The 19,371-nt window shown below is 43.3% G+C and overlaps 1 protein-coding gene across 8 annotated transcripts in view; it reads left to right on the top strand.

Moving 5' to 3' along the window:
- PITPNM2 (phosphatidylinositol transfer protein membrane associated 2) overlaps window positions 1-19,371 on the top strand; it is an 832,934-nt gene that overhangs the window by 787,146 nt on the left and 26,417 nt on the right. For all 8 annotated transcript variants that reach the window (XM_069214977.1, XM_069214974.1, XM_069214975.1 and 5 more), the window contains 3 exons: window positions 5,543-5,659; window positions 7,768-7,916; window positions 19,126-19,275. In XM_069214977.1, the coding sequence (XP_069071078.1) occupies window positions 5,543-5,659; window positions 7,768-7,916; window positions 19,126-19,275 (416 nt within the window). The remainder of the gene's footprint in view (window positions 1-5,542; window positions 5,660-7,767; window positions 7,917-19,125; window positions 19,276-19,371) is intronic.

Genomic DNA, 19,371 nt, shown 5'->3' with positions numbered 1-19,371 from the left:
AACCTTGTGGGCAGGTTCCATCAGCAGCAATTCACTTTTTTACCTCTCAACCATACCCACCAGTGACCATATATATGGCAATATACGGGCCAGTGGTAGAGGCAGGGAAAGGGGAGTGGGATAAGAAAAAAATAACAGAGGCACATGACACCACCACTTTTACCTGGTCTTTTAGCCTGCCTCCCGGCAGGTCAGTGAGGTTTGTGGAATGTAGAACATTCATAGAAGGCAAAGAGGTATCTTAAGTGCCTTATTATACAGAGGGCTAAATGTAACTACCAGAGCAAATGGCTATACCTGAACTCCATCTCACTGTAATCAATTCTCTTTAGTTCGATATGGAACTGGTAATTCCTGAAAAGTAAACATACAAACAATAAGGGGCTGATTTAAGAGAAGTGGTGCTACATCCAGTGCAGCACCACTTTTTTATTGCGCCCCCCTACCGCCACCATGTGTGCTCTGCATTTAAAATACGGCGCAGGGCAAGGAAATCACTTATATTTCCTTGTGCCATTTTTTCGGTCGACCCTAAAGGGGGACCACCGCCCCTTCCATACATTATGCCTGATGTGGGCATAATGCGGCGTAAGGGTTTACAAAGTGGTGCAAATCATTCATTGCGTCACTTTGTAAATATGGTGCGTGTTAAAAAGCCACTTTAGCGCCACCTTGGTGTAAAAATAAATGAGGCTATGGCAGCACTAAGGTGGCACTAGGAACTCTTAAATCAGGCCCTAAGGGCCATATTTATGGATGGTTAGCGTTGCTTTAGTGCCATTTAGTTTGATGCTAAAACAGCGCTAACCTAACTCCAAATTTATACTTCGACGCTAGACCTGTCTAGCATCAACATATTGGAGTTAGCGCCATGTTTAGGATGCGCAAAACCACCTTGAGTCAATGAGATGCAAGGTCGGCGTTCCTGTCCTGAACACAACGCTAACCTCCTAGCGCTATATTTATCTCCTGGCACAGAAACAACACACAGGGCGGAGGCGGGCCTTAATAATGGTGCTAAGCCCGCTTAGCGCCATTATTTAATGCCTGGCTCTGACCAGGCGTTAAGGTGCAGATAGGCCCATTTCCATGGTGGAACACCATGGAATGGGCACACAGATGCCCACCCCAAGCTCCAGCAACACCACCACCCACACCACAGGGACACTACAGGAGGGGGGAACCCATCCCAGGTAAGTTTAGGTGAGTATATGCTATATTTTGTGTCATTGGGGTCCCCTTAACCGGGGACCTCTGCCTGGCACTGGGTATTTTGGGCTTGCCCAGGGGATACCGGTCCTCTGTGGTGGGCATTGGGGTGGGGGGGCATGACTCCTGTCTAAACTTAGACAGGAGTCATTTTGGCTGCATGTGTGTCCGAAAATGACGCTAGGCTGATTAGCTGCAGATATTTTGCTGCTAACCAGCCTAATGTCATTTCTGTCCCACTAGCACCATTCCCCTAACGTCATCCCCTTCCCCCGGCTAGCGTTTTTTTTTGGGACGCTAGCAATTCCTTTGTGCCATCGTGCATCATTACATAAATATGGCACACGGATGGCTTTAGGGAATGGTGTTAGCTCGTGTTAAGAAAAATGACGCACAACTGCGTTAGCACAGTTGTACACTATTTTTCATAAATATGGGCCTAAGTATCTCAACAATAACACTTGTATATGTCTCTCTGTGCCTATTATAACAACCTTAAGAACACTACAGCACACACTCTTGTGGAGATTAATCATAATTTCTATTTAAGATGCGTAAATAAACTGAAAGGTAACCTTATAGAAACTCTAATAAGTAATTCATTATATTTGTGAATAAATATATAAAGTGATCCACTAAGCATTCATTGGAATAGTTCAGGTTCGTTTTTAACAAAAACTTGAATTAAAAATATTTACTTGACTAAATAGAAGATTACGGGCCTGATTACGAGGCTAGCGGTCCGAAGACCACCAGGTGGATGTCAGACCGCTGCGGCTGTGGCAGTCCGACCGCCACATCAGGATGTTGGTGACTGCCCTCCCCGCCAGGATCTCCGATCCCGACAGGCTGACGGCGGTGCACTTTGTAATCAGCCACGGCAGCGCTGAACTCAGTGCCTCCCTGCTAGTTACAACCTTGTTCTCCGCCAGCCTTTTCAAGGGCTGGAGGGGAACAAGTGCAGGGGCCACGGAAGGGCCCCTGCACTGCTAATGGCCGGGGCATAGGCAGTGCCGGGGTCCCTCTGCCCAGCACCCTCAAAATGCGAACTGTCTGCAGTGCGGACAGTACACATTTCGAGGGTGCCGGTGCTCCCCGAGTGCGGTGGCATTGCCGCCAGCTCTATTGTGAGCCGGTGACAATGCTGCCGCACCTTTCCCACTGGGCTGCCCGGTGGGAACCAGAGATTCAGCCGGTCAGCCCAGTGGTAAAGTTGTAATGGGGCAGGCGGGGAGGTCGCCAGCACAGCTGTGACCACCCCGTCGGGAGTTTGGTGGACAGGTGTTTCCGTCCGCCTAACTCTTAATCATCCCCTGAGTACCAAAGGCTCAAATCAAGTTTAAGTTGTTGTTTTCATCAAGTTCAGGTCAAGTTAAATTTTGGAATATTTGCTGTAACTCCTTGAATGAAACCTTAGTTTCAGCTTAAGTTAATGTTTGTTGGTTGATATAACCAATTCTCAGTAGGCAAAGGTTATTTATAACGGGAATCTGGTATTCAGGGGGGCGAGGGCATGGCTTCAACCACACTGTAGCACAAATGCATAACAAGGACTCTGACCCACGAAGAAAGTTGTATCCAATAACCCAAGATGGCTACAATCTCACTTGAATACACGAGAATTCAGTGTACAGGGACTCATAGTTCATATGCACTGCAATGTTGCACACTTCATCCTCCACGTTCTTACAGTCCAGACAGCTCAAGCACCCAGTGGCGTAACAAAATGTAAGGGGGCTCCCCTGCAAAGTACCTGTAGGAGGCCCCCTTCCACCTGGACCCAGTCAGGGGCCTGCCACCTGTGCACAGTGGTTGGGCCCCTGGAGTTCTGGGGACCACCCTGTTCTGCTGGGGCAGCGGGGGCCTTGGTTATGCCACTGGCAGCACCCTGCCATGACCGCTGACCTTCTTTTGAAGGCAAAACTGACATGAGCAGACTTGACACTGTCCTTCCACGCACATGGGCCCTTAAGTGGCACCCCCAGATCTGCTTTCTGACACCTGGTTTTAGTGCGTGTGCCATGGGCCCTTCCTGCTTGACCTGGCATGAGGAACATGTGCTGGCTTGCTCCTTTTACTTGGTTCCTTTTTGAGAGGTACAGCTCTGCCCCTTTTGATAGTATCCCTATGTTGGTTGTCTTGATATTCAATAGCGATGACTTCCTTTGGGACTTGTTTGAGGGCCTCCTGTTCATAGCCAAGGCCTGCATCTAGTTGGGTGATTTCTGTTGTACAGCCCTTTAACTGCGGCTCTGGTGCTTGCGTCTCCACTGCATGTGGTAGAGAAGTGCACTGTGCAAATGCCGACTGGTCAGTGGCATGCTTGGGGAGCTGTATTTGAATGCAGTAGCAGTGTTTTGCCGTAACATTAGGTAGAACAGTGTTGAGTCTGACTCTCAGTTCTGCATGTACCGGATGCACTTCTGGTTGGTTCTGTTGCATGTTGTTTTTGGGCGGTGCCTTCAGGCTTAAGGAAAGCCCCTCTAACGGTTTTATGCCTGCATGACATCAACTTCCCTCGTGGAGATATGGTGCGTTGTACCTTCAGAGCGTGCACAATTTTTGTTCTAAATGTGAAGGTTACTTCAGCTGAGGCATAATAGAGTATGTATATTAGCTGGTTCCTCTTCTTCTTTCTTGTTGTGTGGTTTTGTGTGTCAATACCATCTGCTCCAGGTCTGGACTACGTTTCTTTTCCTGCCCTTTGGTGGTTTTTGCTTCAGTTGCTTCTTGTTAGCATGACCAACCTATTGTCTGCCAGTCTGCATGGGTCTCTGTTTCTGTCTGTTGTGCCTCTATGTTACGGGTGTCATCTACTGCCAGGTAGTAGAGTGTCCTCAAATTCTGTATCTGCCTTTTTCGGCGTTGCTGGTATTGGGACGCTACCTGTCCTTTAGGTATTCAGTTGTATTCTCTAGATTGCACTTGCTGTTCTATCACTAGCTGAGTTGGCTACTTGTGATTTAGACCCATTGGCCGCATTTATTTTCACAACCCAGCCTCAAAGTACTAGAATCCATCAGAACATAGAGTTACATAAGTTAGGAAAGATCTTTCTGGTGGATACTCTACTTGCAGATTCCTCACCATTTACCCAGCTCCCGCTTGTGAGGGGAGGCTGTTGAGCGGGGGTTTATGCTGTTCTTCACTTCGTCTGGTTCGTCCCGGCCTCGAAGGGCAGGACAAAAGATGAGAACTGACACCACGCATGAACCTTTCAGCAGAGATGTGATCATTTTAATGTCACAGTACGCACGTTTTAGTGCCTGCGTGCCACAGCGAAACAGCTACACGTTTAATGGGACAGTACCATGCATCTCCCAGCAGAGCAGTGAAGCTTTTATTGGGACAGGACCTGCATGCCACATAGAGCAGTTCTACTTTTAATGGGACCGTGCCAACTCAGCAGGTCTGTAGTACTTTCAATAAGACAGTGCAAGCACTGTTTAGTAGGACTGTAGTAAATTTTAATATATTGTTCAGGCACATCAGAGTGAGGATGCAGTACTTTATTTGGCAGAACTTGCAGTTTTAAAAAAGGAACAGATATTATGAGACAGTCGCGACCTGCTCCTATCTTTTTCACATTTGGGGTACTTCTCTGGCGTTGAACACCACCCCTTGCCTGTTCACTCACACATCTTCTCTACACTGCCACTGAGTCAAAGGCTAGTGGTACTACAGATAACAATCTTGCTGCTGCAACTAGTACTCCAAACAGTGATTCTAGCAATGCTGCTACTGCTGTTACTACTGATGCCCCCAATTGTCCCATATAAGCAATGTGGGTACCTTACTCAGTAGTGGGGTTTCTTTGCATTCTGGTACTTCATGTTCTACTATCGGGTTTAACCTCACACGTCAGCATATTCACCATATAGTGCCAAGTTTAGAATGTGCTTGGATATCTCATAAATAAAAAGATCCAAAATTATATGCTGTACCACAGAGGAGGAAACAGGGCTGGGTGATATCATATCCCTGATATGGCAACACCTGTTACTGTCACACATACCACCGTTTAATATCCTTATTACACTTAGAATTTGCTAGGCATTTTCTCATAATCATTAGCACTGTAACACTGTCTTATGTAAGTCACTCTAGACTACTGCTCATTCACCAAAAGATAAGCGACTTCCTCTACTTTCGGTCCCCATAGAAACAGAAAATTCATGTGAGTCAGTCTGACCAGATAGCTTGGTATAAACATCAGTGGTATTGATTAATCAATATCGCACTCTTGTATTTCATATCCTGTAAATGTCAATGCTGGAGGCTGCAAACAAGGTGGTTATTGAAACATAACAGGTGTGTGTTGTTTTTCTTCCAGAATGTTGCGGCTAACCACAGGATCAATGATGCTGTCGCGAATGAAGACGGCCCGCAGATGCTCTCCGGGCGGTTCATGTACGGCCCACTGGACATGGTCACCCTCACTGGGGAAAAGGTGTGGTTCCTTTATAGCACTCCATACATAAAATGATTTCCCCACGCATCAGCACTTATAAAGTCCTCTGTGCTATTTTCTTCACATTACACCCTACTAAAGATGATAAATTGCTCAAAATCCTTCCTGGGCGCTGCTCTATTGCTCTGCATCCATGTAAGAGCTCACTCCACAACATGGAAGTGCCAGCCAACAACACAGAGGGAGTTTGAAAATAATGTCCTTAGCTTTCACTAAGATGGTGGCTGTAACATTTGAAAGTAGTGTTGGGGAGAATTTCTATGGGTCTGGAGTGATTCCACTTGAAAGGGGTAAAAGTGACATTCTTAGGAATAAACTGCTTCTCAGATTGCTACTTGCCACTGCTACAAATAACTTTGAAAGCTCTATGGTGAAAAAACTGACAACTGATATCTTAAAAGTAAGCCTGCCTTTAGGCTCTACTTTAGTAGCAGATAGTTATTTGGGTATGTACCAACTGCTTTTTATAAACCTCTGTAGCCCACCCTTTAAAAATGTACCTACAAGGAACAGTCAGTGTCTGTTTCACTTCCCAATGTCTGGCTGATTTCACTTCCCATAAGAACATTGGGGCAGATTTATGGGAAGTGGGGCTGCACCGAGTGCAGCGCCACTTTCCGTAGCGCCCCTTAGCACCCCCCTCCCACCACCATTTGTGCGCGGTATTTAAAATATGGCGCACCATGGAGCAGGGTAGGGGGCAATAGCGTCATTTCTCATGATGCTATTGATGTACTCTGCAGGAGTAGCACCAAAATATTGGTGCTACTCCTGCAGAGTACATAGGGCCTCATTCTAAAGAATGGAAGCCCCCTTTTAACGCCTGCTTTAAAGCAGGCGTTAAAAGTGCAGTAAAAAATGGTGCAAGGAAATATCAGATTTCCTTACGCCATTTTTCCGCCTCCCCTAGTGGGGGAACAGCCCCTTTGCATACATTATGCCTGGTGCAGGGATAATGTAGTGCAAAGAGTTACAGAGAGGCGCAATGCATGTATTACGCCACTTTGTAAATACTGTAGATTTTGGCCTAGTTGGGCCACATTAGCGTAAAAAATAATGACGTTAATGTAGCACAAGGTGGCCTGGGGCATTATGAATATGCCCCATTGTGTTTATTGGATATGTGATGTCACCTCCACTTCAGTTGTTTGTTAGACGGGAATTAGTATAATACATCTGATCCCCATAATGTATGTACACATCCGGTGAGGATTAAGTTAATGTGAAGGGGAAGTTAATTTGACCCCACCACCCAGTGTTTACACTTATCCCGGTGTCTGTCAGACTGGAGTTACAATAATAAATCATAACACCTCCAAATGTGTACTTTCGCCAATGTGTGTTGGACTGGAGTTAGAATAGTAATTCTGATGTCTGCACTTTACCCAACCTTTGTTAAATTGAAGATGAATAACACAATTTCATTTGGTTGTTAATATTTGAATGATTATTAAAATTACTTTCGTTGTATATGTTTTTAAGAATACAATATTTGTAAAGTTAACTAATTGTGTTTATATGTTAGATACATGTTAAATGTATTATATTTACTTTTAAATACATACACCTACCAATGTAATGTAAATATTGTGGTCCATTATATTGTTGTAGTCCATATTCTTGTACTTTACATTATATGAATGGAAACTTGATATTTTATTTATAAATATTTTGACAACCCTATCATGTGCCACAATATTTTTGTGATCATTGTTCTGCCTTCCACCGACATAACCACTACACCACATCCCTACCCCTAAAATTAAAAAGGTATTGGGTGGAGATCAGACAGGTTGTAGTTCAGAAGCAGCCAGGGGAGTTTCAGTATTAATTTGAAACATACTTCTTGACATCTGATAAAGACTAAGACTAGCTGCACCATTATCTTCCTGTGCGCTCACAATTATTACCTCTATACCTCTTTATTTAGGACTTCTGTTGGCTGAAGCAATTGAGGCATTCAAAATCAAGTATAATGATGCTGCTTGCATCGCAGATTGAATAGTGTGCTAGGAACAAAAGCCTCAGTTTCCGCTAGTCTACCATATAACAACTGTTTTTTTCTTGAAATGGTTATTCTGTTGTAGGTGGACATTCATGTCATGACCCAGCCTCCAGCCGGGGAGTGGGTCTACTTTGACACAGAGATAAGCAACAGCAGTGGTAGGATCTCCTACGTCATTCCAGAGGACAAGCGTCTGGGGATCGGGGTGTATCCCATAAAAATGGTGGTCAGGTAGTGTAATTTATTTGTTCGATGGCATCTGTCGCTGTAGATACGCATGTTCTGCAATAGCTCGCCATCTGGTGTTGGGCCGGAGTGTTACAAGTTGTTTTTGTTCGAAGAAGTCTTTCGAGTCACGGGACCGACGACTGATGCCACGAACAGATGTACACTGGGTAAGTGACATTTTCATTTTGTGACTAATTATTTCAAATGTAGTGCAATAACCATAGAGTGGCATACACACACACAACAATTTTTGTTCATTGTCTATTTTTATTTTGTTTTATTAGAATTTAAATATAGAAAATATATTGTTGTAATGTTTGTATGATTGGTAGTGGATTAACAAGAATATAAACTGATCCAGCTACTTTGCCCCAGACTTGGCATCTCTGTTGTTCCTGCGATGAATTATCATTAAACTTTAATTAGGGCTGTCCAGATCTGTTTACAATGAGGAGTTGAACAGTATTTACGAGACGTTTATATATTTTAACAACTTTACCAGCAAGCAGCTTTTCCTGCAAAAAACGTTTTAGCTTTAGAATTCTTCCTCAAAAAAAACTTTTGGGGTAAAAGAATCCTGCGAAGAGAAGGTTGTGGAGGAATTTTGTTCTGAAAAATCTACTTTCAGAGGATTTTAGCCATTTCTAGAAACTTTGCCAACATTGCCCAGTTTGCAAAGTTGCACTGTTTAGCACATTTGCGATCTGGACTTTCACCCCCATTCTAATTTGCAAGTGGTTCCTGGAATGTTGTCCACAGTACAACTGCTACTCTATGTGGGCTGTCAAATGCACCAACATATTTTGCATTATCTCTGATTGGTGGCCTTATTTTACAAAAAAAATGCTCTAAGAGCAGATGTCAAATATTCGGCATCTGGGTGGTCACTACCTAGCGGGAAAGCAGCTGGAGCGTTTAAATCCTTGCAGCGAGAAAATAATCTAATAAACTCTTAACAGTTGATTTTAGCGGGATTCCAACTGGGGTCCTTATTATGAAAGACATCTTAGTGTTGTGCCAACCTGTTGGTTTCCCCAGCTCCCCTAGTTAGCTCTTGAAATAACGAGCTTGAAGGGGGGGGGGTCTCTTCTGCCTCGGATGCAAGTGGCAGAGAGCCTTGCAAAAATAGGCCATTGTGTGGCATTGTTGAATTTCTTTGAGAAGGTATAATTCGCTGAACAAAATGCCCCAGCTGTAAGACTGCTGTGAAGTAATGTCTGCTCAGTCAGAACTCGGATACATATCTGTCTGTATTTATACACTGCTCGTGTGTTACTGGCTTAATATGAAACTATTATAGTCGCCATGAACATCAGGTTCTTGGTTGCTAGGCAATAAGCGATTTTCCTGATTCAGCCCATCGCCTGTCAACATCCAATCCCACTCACTCGGTGCCCCCTGGATTAATCACCCCCTGGTTCCATTGTCCAGCAAGATGACTCCACTTATGTGCCGAAGAACTAATTTACTTTAAATGTGTCTGTTCTTCCTCTCTGGGCTGTTATATGTGGACAGCAGCACTAAATACTGTATGGCTCTTCCATTTCATAACTTAAGATCCCCTCACTGTTATATTTAGTAAAATAATTTTGTATAATTATTTTGTATCATGACTTTGTTAGCATGTACAATTCAGAAACACTTGAGACCTCAGTTGGGCCTCAGCGCTGGTGCAGATAACAAGCAAACTGAATGTCTGTGTACATTTTTGCACAAGTGCTGATAAAGGATTGTGCTGTAGTTAGGCCTGCTCTGCTTTAGGTCACAGTGATAACACCAGCTGTAGGATGGGCCCGATCCATAGACCTAAAGGAAGGAAATGTCAGTCCAAATAGGTGTAAAACTGTCTGGTTATGCCCAATTTTATTTCTCCAAAAGTGACACAAATGTAATATGTGCTGGGAGATTTTACCCACGGCATTAGTATGATTGTAGAGATTACCTTACTCTGCCATAGTTTTACAGAGGATGCCTGAGTGATCCAAGTAGAAAGCATTATACCGTGTGCACGAATTTCAAGTTTGTGTCACGAAACGTTACACTACAAAAGACCTTTCAAATATTGCCTGACACGGTTTAGTGGGACTAGATTTATTTAGTCATCAGATTAGCAGATCTGGAATGGGAGAAGCATGAATGTTTTATTTTTAGCACTTAGGGCCCCATTACAAGTCTGGCGGTCGGACAAGCTGAATGCCAGACTTGCGGTGGTCTCCCTACCAGCCCCATTACAAGGTTTCCACTGGGCTGACCGGCGGAAACCAAAGCAGGCAGTACGCAGTCTGATGGTGCTGGGCAGGGGGGCCCCTAGCACTGGCTTACCGCCAGCCTTGCCATGGTGGTCAGACCGCATTGAAAGGATGGCGCTAGGTAGAGTTGTAATCAGCCAAGAGGCGCTGAACTCGGCGGCACCCTGGCTGAGAACAATTCAGACTGCCGTCTGACTATCAGGAACCATGTTCCCGATGGGGACGGCAGTCCCCTGGCAGTCCCACGGCCAGAGTCGTAATGTGGCAGTCGGTCTGCCACAGTTGCAGCAGTCCGACTGTCACCGCGAGGCTGGCGGTCCTTGGACCGCCAACCTTGTAATGAGGCCCTTAGATTGTTTTGTCTTAGGGCAGCCATGAACAAGGATTCCATGTCTCTTCTCGGTGCCAGGTTGGCATCATTAGGCTATGACTGACACTGCAGGGATGCAGTAGGCCTAATATCTGAAACTCCTGGCATGGCAAGCTCTGACTCACAAAGACTTGATGTTGTGCTTTTCTGCTGCACACATTGTATTGTTGGCATGTGATAGAGCCGCCTACACAAATGTATAAATTATATTTCGCAACACAGCAGCCACCAGAATATCAAACAAGCCACAAACAGCAATACAAGTAACTTGTGTTTTAGTTAGCACTTCATATCACACATTTAACTCCGACTTTCTAAACATTTCCCCGAAACAGAAAGAAGTAATCACCACTCACAGTTTCTAAGCTGTGTTTTCTGCAGTTCATGCTCTGACTGGGAACATTTCTGGGTTAAACCTATGTGCTTTAAACACTTTTGACACAGAAACAGAGGTTCTTTGCTCTGCATGGTAAGGGCACTGGTGTTACCACTTCGATTTTAACAGTACTATATTTACTGACCTCAGAAGGATGGCAGGCCAAGGTGTCCTTGCTGGGGTTCAGACACATGACTGTACATCACTGCACATCTTGGGGCCACATGTTGACATCATTAAGCCATTCTGCCAAGACAGGGTCCTTAATAGAAAATTATATAAGTATGAAATAGAAGCTGGAGTAAAGTTTGGAGCTCTCCTGCTCCACCTTGTCTGATCTAGGCATTGGACACTCACTCGAAGTTGACACGATTGAGGGTGCTTTCTTCATACTGATGAGAAACTTCAGATATGGGTCGAAATGTCAACATTTTCTTAGGGGTTGCCCTTAGACAAATTACATTGACAAGGATCAAAACATACATTAATCTTGTATACTCATATTAAGATGAAGAGGCACCCTTAATTGTACATATGTGTATCATTGTATACATATCACTGCACATTCACTTGAGCACAGCGCCTTTCACTATTGGTTATTGTGATACCAAACAAGGAGAATTTAATTGTTTTACATTCAGAAAGGTGTCTATGAAATCATTTATGTTGAAGAAACTGGATTCATGACTAGAAGAGAGCCTCACTGAACCGTTGCTCCTAATTTTGCCTTTAGGGTTTAGTCCTTCGATATATTTTGCATGTCTCCATGGACATTCTAAACACAATCCAATAACGATGCAAGCCAATCAGCTCTGATTCCTAAAGACTGGGAAGGCAGGAAGATGGATAATTTCATAAAAGGATTTCCACGTTGGTGGGGACATTGGTTAAGACTGCAAACTCATTAGTTATTGTCGATAGGTATGATGTATGGGCGGATATGGCTCCATGTGTTTATTTGCTGCCGGAGGGGAAAAAGGAAGTAGTAGTCAGTATTTTATGGGAAGGTATGAAGTCTTCTGCGGCCATAAAGGATTAGGCCACGGATGTGACCAGCACTAGTTTCTGGCAGTTGCTGTTGTTCTTCGAACACAGGGGTGACTGCATTGTGCCTCATGCAGACCTGAATTTCAGCAAAGAATCTTGGACTTGACTTTAAATATAAGCCATCTCTTTGGAAGGCATAGCGACCATCTGTTTGGAAGCCTGGCATTCAAATCAAAGAGATACTACATATTCCTTGTGAGTGCTTCAGTATTGTCAGCACCCTTTTCAAAGGGTCGGAGGCAGAGTTGTTCCTTCTAACAGAGGTAGATATTTTCCATATCACTGTCCACAATAGCAGTCAACTCAGCCACAGTACGATGGGTGAGCTTGTTTTCCAGCCCGCCTCCCCCCCCAACACTTTAATCTCTGTATAAAAAGCAGTCATCTAGGAGGAGGTCCTCCGGCCAGTGCAAGTAGCAGAACCCCTTACAGCATCAGTGACTCTGTGGTAGCCCAAGTTACCTTGTCTTCACCTTATGTCCTGCTGGGGCCTTTAGTGGAAGGCTTTCTGCCTTCTGTGTGTAATGGCAAGATGTAACATATGGCAGATGTGCTGTGGATCTGATAAACAATAGTCATTCTGTTGAACTTGTCCAGAACCCACATTTTCCACAGAAGAAGGTTACTAACCATCACCTGGAAATCATGCTGGCAGAGATCATGTCTGTGCTTCATAAAGAGGCCCCAGAGCCCACCCCAATTCCAGCGACAAAAGGGGTTTTACTTCAGGTTTTTACTGGTAGAGAAAAAAAAACATGTTAATGGCATCCCTTTCTGGATCTTGGCAGCTCAACAAATATCTAAAGAAGCAATCATTAAGGATGTGAATCTTGCAGGAAATGTTAAATAACTGCAGAAGTAGGAATTTATGACTTCCCCAGATTCGCAGGCCTCCTACTTTCATATTCCCATCCACCCTAAACATTGCAGATTTTAGAGATTCGAGGTAGCAGGGTTCTAATGTTAGTTAAAGGTTCTCCCCTTTGTGAGTATTCCTGACTCCTACTTGGGTCCAAATTTCAGGGCCCCAGTCTCAGCAGTCCCACATCGTCAAGGGCATCAAATATTTCAGTACTTAGACAACTAGCTGATCAAAATATTTCAAGAGGCAAAAATCATCCACGAAGGAACGTATGAAACTATTCACCCACTGTGATCTTTCCATCAGCGCTTTCAAGTCTCAACCTCGACCCTCAATCCATTTCTTTGATACTATCCTATACTTCAGGTTAGGTAAAGCATTCCCATTTGAGGAAAGAATTGTGCATATTCAGTCTCTCATTGGGCAGATCCAAAAGTTGTTTAACTGTTCAAGTCGTTGCTGGGCATGATGTGATCTTGCATTCTGCTGATTTCTCCCTGCAAACTGCGCAAGTGCCCACTTCAGAGGAACTAGATGCACAGTGTGTCCAAATAATCAGATCTTTCAAAAGATCTCGGTGCCAAAACTACTCCATTATAGTGGTTGGAACATACCAATCTCACAAAAAATGTACACTTTAAACCTCAGATACCTCATTTTGCCATGAACCCAGACTGATTGGCTGGAAGCAAAAGGTCTTTGGATGATCTTGGAGAAGAACCTTCATTCATATAAATGTCCTGTAGCTCTAGTGGCTCAAAAGCAATTCCAATTTTTCCTCCTAAGGTTGGAAAATTTACTAGTTGTTTAGGACTGGGACTGGACAATAAAGAAAGGGATTGCACGGAGAATGAAATACATCTAAAGGATTGAGAAAACTTTAGTGGATGCTCTCAACAGGGCCAATAACATCTCTCATGAATGGAAGTTTGATCAACATCCAACAGTTTCCTCAATTGGGTTATGTTTGTGGTTCCATCAAACAAGTAATGTCAGTACTTCACAAGTTAGGAGTTGCATTAGAGACCAACGGAAATGTGTTTTAGATATCATGGTACAAGATCTGTGCGTACACATTTACTTAGTTTCCTCTTGCTGGAGCGTTGGGCTACTCTCCTAAAATCGATCATCCCATGGACCTTTTTAAATTGACTTGAAAGATGTAGGGAATTAGGATTAGTCCAACAATTTCCAATTAACAGTGTAACACACTTTGCTACACAATAAGATCAGGAATCAGGAATTAATTTAATGAATTGTAATACAAGTTAACAGTAGTGTTATTATAAATCAATCTCAAAAACGTACTGTAAAGATACAGGATTACAACAGGAAAACAAAATCTCCTGAAAACGTTGAGGTGCATCAGCATAAGGCATACAAGAAGTTCAGTTACAGCAATACTGAAAATTAGCAATAGAAGCTAGCGTTCAGAGAAGAGTCTTCTATCTTCTCTCCTGAACATGAGTAAAGTCTGAAGTCATCTAGCTTGGGACCTAAATCAATCAAAATTTCGAAGTCTAGGGAAAAATCTCAAAAAGTCAAAACATTTCTAGAAAAGGAAGAAAATATGCTCATGCCTATAGGGAAGTTGTCAGCATTTCAGAAGCTCGGTCAAGAATCTTCTTAGAACCAGAAAATAAGTGTTGGTCTAAGCCACATTTAGCAAAGAGATAGTAAGAAGGGTAAAGTATAGAGCTCGGTCCCTCTTAAAGTCCAAGGGAAACTGAGTGCCTAACAACCGGTGTCAGCATTAGTTAATATCACACAAATCCTTCTAAGCAACAACCCTCATTCACACCATCAGGGGCTCCTTTGTCCTTTCCATTCTCACATTGTAAGTTGCAACATCCATGGATTCTCCCACAGTAGTCCTGAGAAAGACATTGCCCTTGAGCACCTGCAACATTGCTTAATAGTGTCTATCAGATCACAACAGTGTTACATCTATTTCTAAACTAACATTTCATGTGAACGTTCCTGCAAAGAAAAAGACACGCAAGCAGAAATGCAAAACAGTTTTTAAATTCGAAAGACATTCAGGCCTACTCAAGGTAAATGCATAGACCAATAGTGCACATTTAAATAAATGCCATTTGTGCACATGCAACGACAATAAATGAAAATGTCAGTACATAAGTTCAAACTAGCTTCATATTACAGTTTAAGTAAATGCAATGCAGTTTATGAAATGCATGCGTGTAAATGCAACTAGGAACTATATTTTAATTCAATTGTGAAATAATTAGTGCACATGTTTACATAAAACCTTACTCGTTTCTAAAGTAAATACATTTCAATAACATGAGGATGGTTTTATTACATCTCTAACAAATACATTTTATTTAATAAGGTTAAGGCACACAGGATATATGAATCTCTAGTTCTACTGTGAATGCACTTCAGTGTAGGATTCGAGGGCAACACTTTACATTATGACATGTAGGGGTGGAGTCAAATGCCAGACCTCCACTCTCATACAGAGGGTTCTCAGCAAAATTAAGAGAGAACTTTGCTCGATTAGCCTTATTTTCCCAACCTCACCTTACCCATATTGGTACTCATATCCACTTCATCTCTCAGAAGCTCCACACATCCCTCTAGGGAAACTTCACAATCTTCTTTCGAGAGACAAGACAAGTCCTGCACTATGATCCAACATCCCTGAACACATAGATCTTCTACAGTACTGCTGATATATCTTAATGCAAGCCAGGGCCTCTCTCACTGTTGAGACTAATCAGGCCAAATGAAAATGTTTCTGGTGTCAGGATTTTGGTTTGCATCCCATGTCAGCACAACCATAACAAGTTTTACCTTGCCTTTTGCAACTGGTTCAATCTGGCCTCAAGCACGTCTCCATGGGATTGATTGAATGATTCAAACATGGGAATATAAAAGATACCCGGGTGAACTGTATTTAAAGGTAAGTAACTTATTTCTCTCAACATGTGAGATTATTTTTGTGATATATAGTAATAGGCGGTCAGGTTAAGGAGTTGGTGGTTGTATCCTTTCTAAGTATATGTATGTAGGTATCAGTAATGTGTTAAGTTTGATTGGATCCAAGACCATGTAGGGAAAACAGACCTATATTCATCCATCACATGATACATGTCACCTTTAAATTCATATTTCCCACACTTGCCTGACATAAAAGCTTTAACTTAAATAATGTTTCTGGTGACCAGTTACCCCAGTGGATTGACAATTATCTGCAATGTAATAGTGATCTTGAATAGTTATAGAGAGGTGGCCTCACTCATTTTCTGAAAATAGGTGTAGGCCCATGGCAAGCTGAGAATCATTCTTTTGCACTTCTAAGATATGATAGGACGTATTAAGTGAGAAGAGCTTATAAGATGTAGAGGCATGATGGCCAGAAAGTGAGACCCTTCCACTAGTCACGGGTAAATTGGAGTATGTATTCCACCTAGGTTGGCGATAAGTTTCAAGAAGTCCTAAAAAACAATATTTTGAAGGTCTAATTTTAATTGTAAATAAATATGCAGAGCTGAGAGAACACACAAAACACCAAGATTAACAATGCCCGTTTTCCCTCCTAGTTTAATAAGTTTGTTGCACCCTAGCACAGCTAGGGTAGATTTTGTTATCAAGAAAACCCCTCTTGTTTAGTTATAATAAAGCATGTATAGTATCTATAAGTATGTTTCTAGAATGATTTAGTCTTAACCGTTTTGTTTTGATTATGATGATTGAGGACAGTCTGGAATATGATTTTGGTTTTCATTCCTTTTCGGCACACCCATATCAAGTTTTTACTTTACCCTCTTGCTACTGACTCGATCTGGCCTCTTATACGCCTCCATGAAAGTTCATTAGTCACCTACAACAAGGTTTACCCAGAAGCAGCTCGCGGTACTAAAAAGGGGCGGGCGTTGCACTGGTGGGGTCGGGGGATTCATAAAAAAGAAGAAAAAAAAAGAAAAAAAAACATACCTATGCCGCCTTCACGACCGCGCTGCTCCTCTTCTCTGCTGATAGCCTGCAGGCACAGGCTCACAGCCTGCCCTGCAGCCAGTCCTGACGCTGCTCAGAGAAGGGTTACGATTGGCTGGGAGCACCCAGCCACGCAATGCTCCTCCGTCCTAGCAGAGGAGCCGCGCCTGGGTTTACCTCTTGCTACTGGTTTGATCTGGCTTCAAATACACCTCCTTGAAAATGCATCTGGCACCTAACACAAGGTAACACACACCTGAATCACCCTGTGGAAGCCTGCTTGACCCTGTAAGAGTCAAAGCACTCCCAGTGATTAGCAAAAGAGTGGCCACTTAAAAGGATTAATAACAAGTTACCCTTCTGTGTTAAACATTTGTTTAGCATTTAGTGGACTTCAGAAAGATGAGATGCTCGATCACACTGGTACTGAAGATTTACGTTTGTAAATTAGACATACTTAGACATACTTGGAACTTGATGTGCCTATACCTTTGCAAATCATACCTGCTATAGTAGCGTGGTGACAGTGAGACATGAAGATTCAGTCATCCGTTCCAAAAGGGATCTAAATTCTACCTCTATAGATTCAGGTGAAGTAAAGCATAGGTAGGCGACAACTGCCTTCTCTCTGGACTGTTCCATGTCTGTCATTCAGCACGTTATAGGCAAATGCAAGCCTGCATGTGGGCTCATGCACACACTATAATGCAGATGCAGATGTAACCATGAGTGCATATTGTGCAGTTTGTTTATGTTACCTCCCTCCTCACCCATCTTTATCAAATGTGCTTCGTACGTTGCCCTTTAGCAGATACATTGTTACATCTTCCAGAGCGGTCACACCAGGTCCCCAAAACTCTAGACAACTGGTCTGTAACAACTCCCTCGGCGGACACCAGCCAGCCAAAAATGTATACAAGCGAGTATGATGCACCTACAAGTTCTCCCTTCAAGCCATATTGTCAAAACCATTGGCTAAACTGGCGTGCATACCTGCTGTTCACAGCATAAACCTGCATGGCAGCAAGTGCATGGAGCCACTGACGATCTCTATCCATCCAGGAGGACAAGACAAAGGACCCCATTTAGCGGTCAGTGGGTGGGCCATGGTGGTGATGGGGCACTGCCTCCGCCAACACAGCCCACCCCCTTGCCATACTCAAGGTTGCATACCAACAGTGCCCAGGCCAATGATCTGGGAGAACTTTCAGCTAAAATATCGACTGCAGACCAGCCCACCATTCCTAGGCAGCATGCTCGTCTTTCTTCACAGACAAAGTCCCTCACTGGGGGAGGAGGAGGTTTATCTAAAAACAATGAAAACCAGTGTCCTGACATCTGGGATATTCTGGGCTCAGTTCGTTGTTCGTGTTTAGCACTACCTTGCTGTGCATAAAAAAAAACAATAAGCTTGGGCATTCTGACGCCATTCATCTGACGGCCTTGCTGCAGCTGGCCTGCCACTATGGGACTCCAAGGGCAGAGCCAGCTAAGACTCCATCATTGGAAGCTTATCAGTTCCACCACTTTTCTATATGATTCCACAGAACCACAAGGAATCTTCACAGAACAACCAGTGTTTTGGCAGAAGACATAGCAAAGACCCTCTCACCCCCCCCCCCCCCCCAACCTCCAATTCCTTCTGGTATCAAACCCCAGTGTGGGTGAATCTACAACATACTATATCGTTATTGAAGTTCTTCAAATGTAATAATAGTAATAATAATAAATAGAATAATAATTAGAATGGTAGTCCACTCATACAGCTTTTGGTGGAAAAGATATGCATGGAAGTTTGTATTTTTTGCCACTTCCGTGCATCTCACTGAGAGACCGGTTTTCATGCATTGTATCGATGACTGGGCAGTTTTTCACCGGTGACTAGGCAATTCGCACTTGTGTTTGCACTGACGAACCAGTTCATAAATATATTTGTATGGACAGTATTCAAATTGACTGATAAAGCGATTTGCACCAGTTGGTCTGTTGAATTGCCAAGCGCTTGTTAAAGATTTGTGGAACACTGTGTGCCTGAACCCTTGACTCAGGCTTACAAAGCTCATAGCTGCATATCAGAAGGAATGCAAGAAGGATTATAGAAACTTAAGGAAAGCTAATTCTGACTAGTGAACATGAGTGAGGTGTTTTATTGATCTAGTTCGGATGCCACTATTCACTCTGTCAGCCCACTACTACATTTACACGTTTGTTGTGGTCACTGCGTCGACAAAGTGTTACTTGTACAGAGTTGGCTTGAAAGAAATCTGAAAAATGTAAATGCATTGCTGTGCTGTTAGTAGGCTTACGCTGTATCATTCCTTCAACCGGTTTACCTTTCCTTTTTCCAGGGGGGACCATACCTATGCAGACAGCTACATGACAGTCCTCCCAAAAGGCAGTGAATTTGTAGTGTTTAGCATCGATGGCTCGTTCGCGGCCAGTGTGTCCATCATGGGGAGCGACCCCAAAGTTCGAGCTGGAGCAGTTGACGTAGTAAGGTGAGTGGGCACAAAAACACATAAATCCACACTTAAAGTAAATCTGTATTTATAGATTTGGGGCCAAACAGTCAATTGCATCATCGTATTTCTTTT

Source organism: Pleurodeles waltl, chromosome 11 (genome assembly GCF_031143425.1).
Source record: "Pleurodeles waltl isolate 20211129_DDA chromosome 11, aPleWal1.hap1.20221129, whole genome shotgun sequence".
Lineage (NCBI taxonomy): Eukaryota > Metazoa > Chordata > Amphibia > Caudata > Salamandridae > Pleurodeles > Pleurodeles waltl.
Note: the sequence above shows the minus strand (reverse complement) of the source record. Positions and strands in the feature narration are given on the sequence as shown.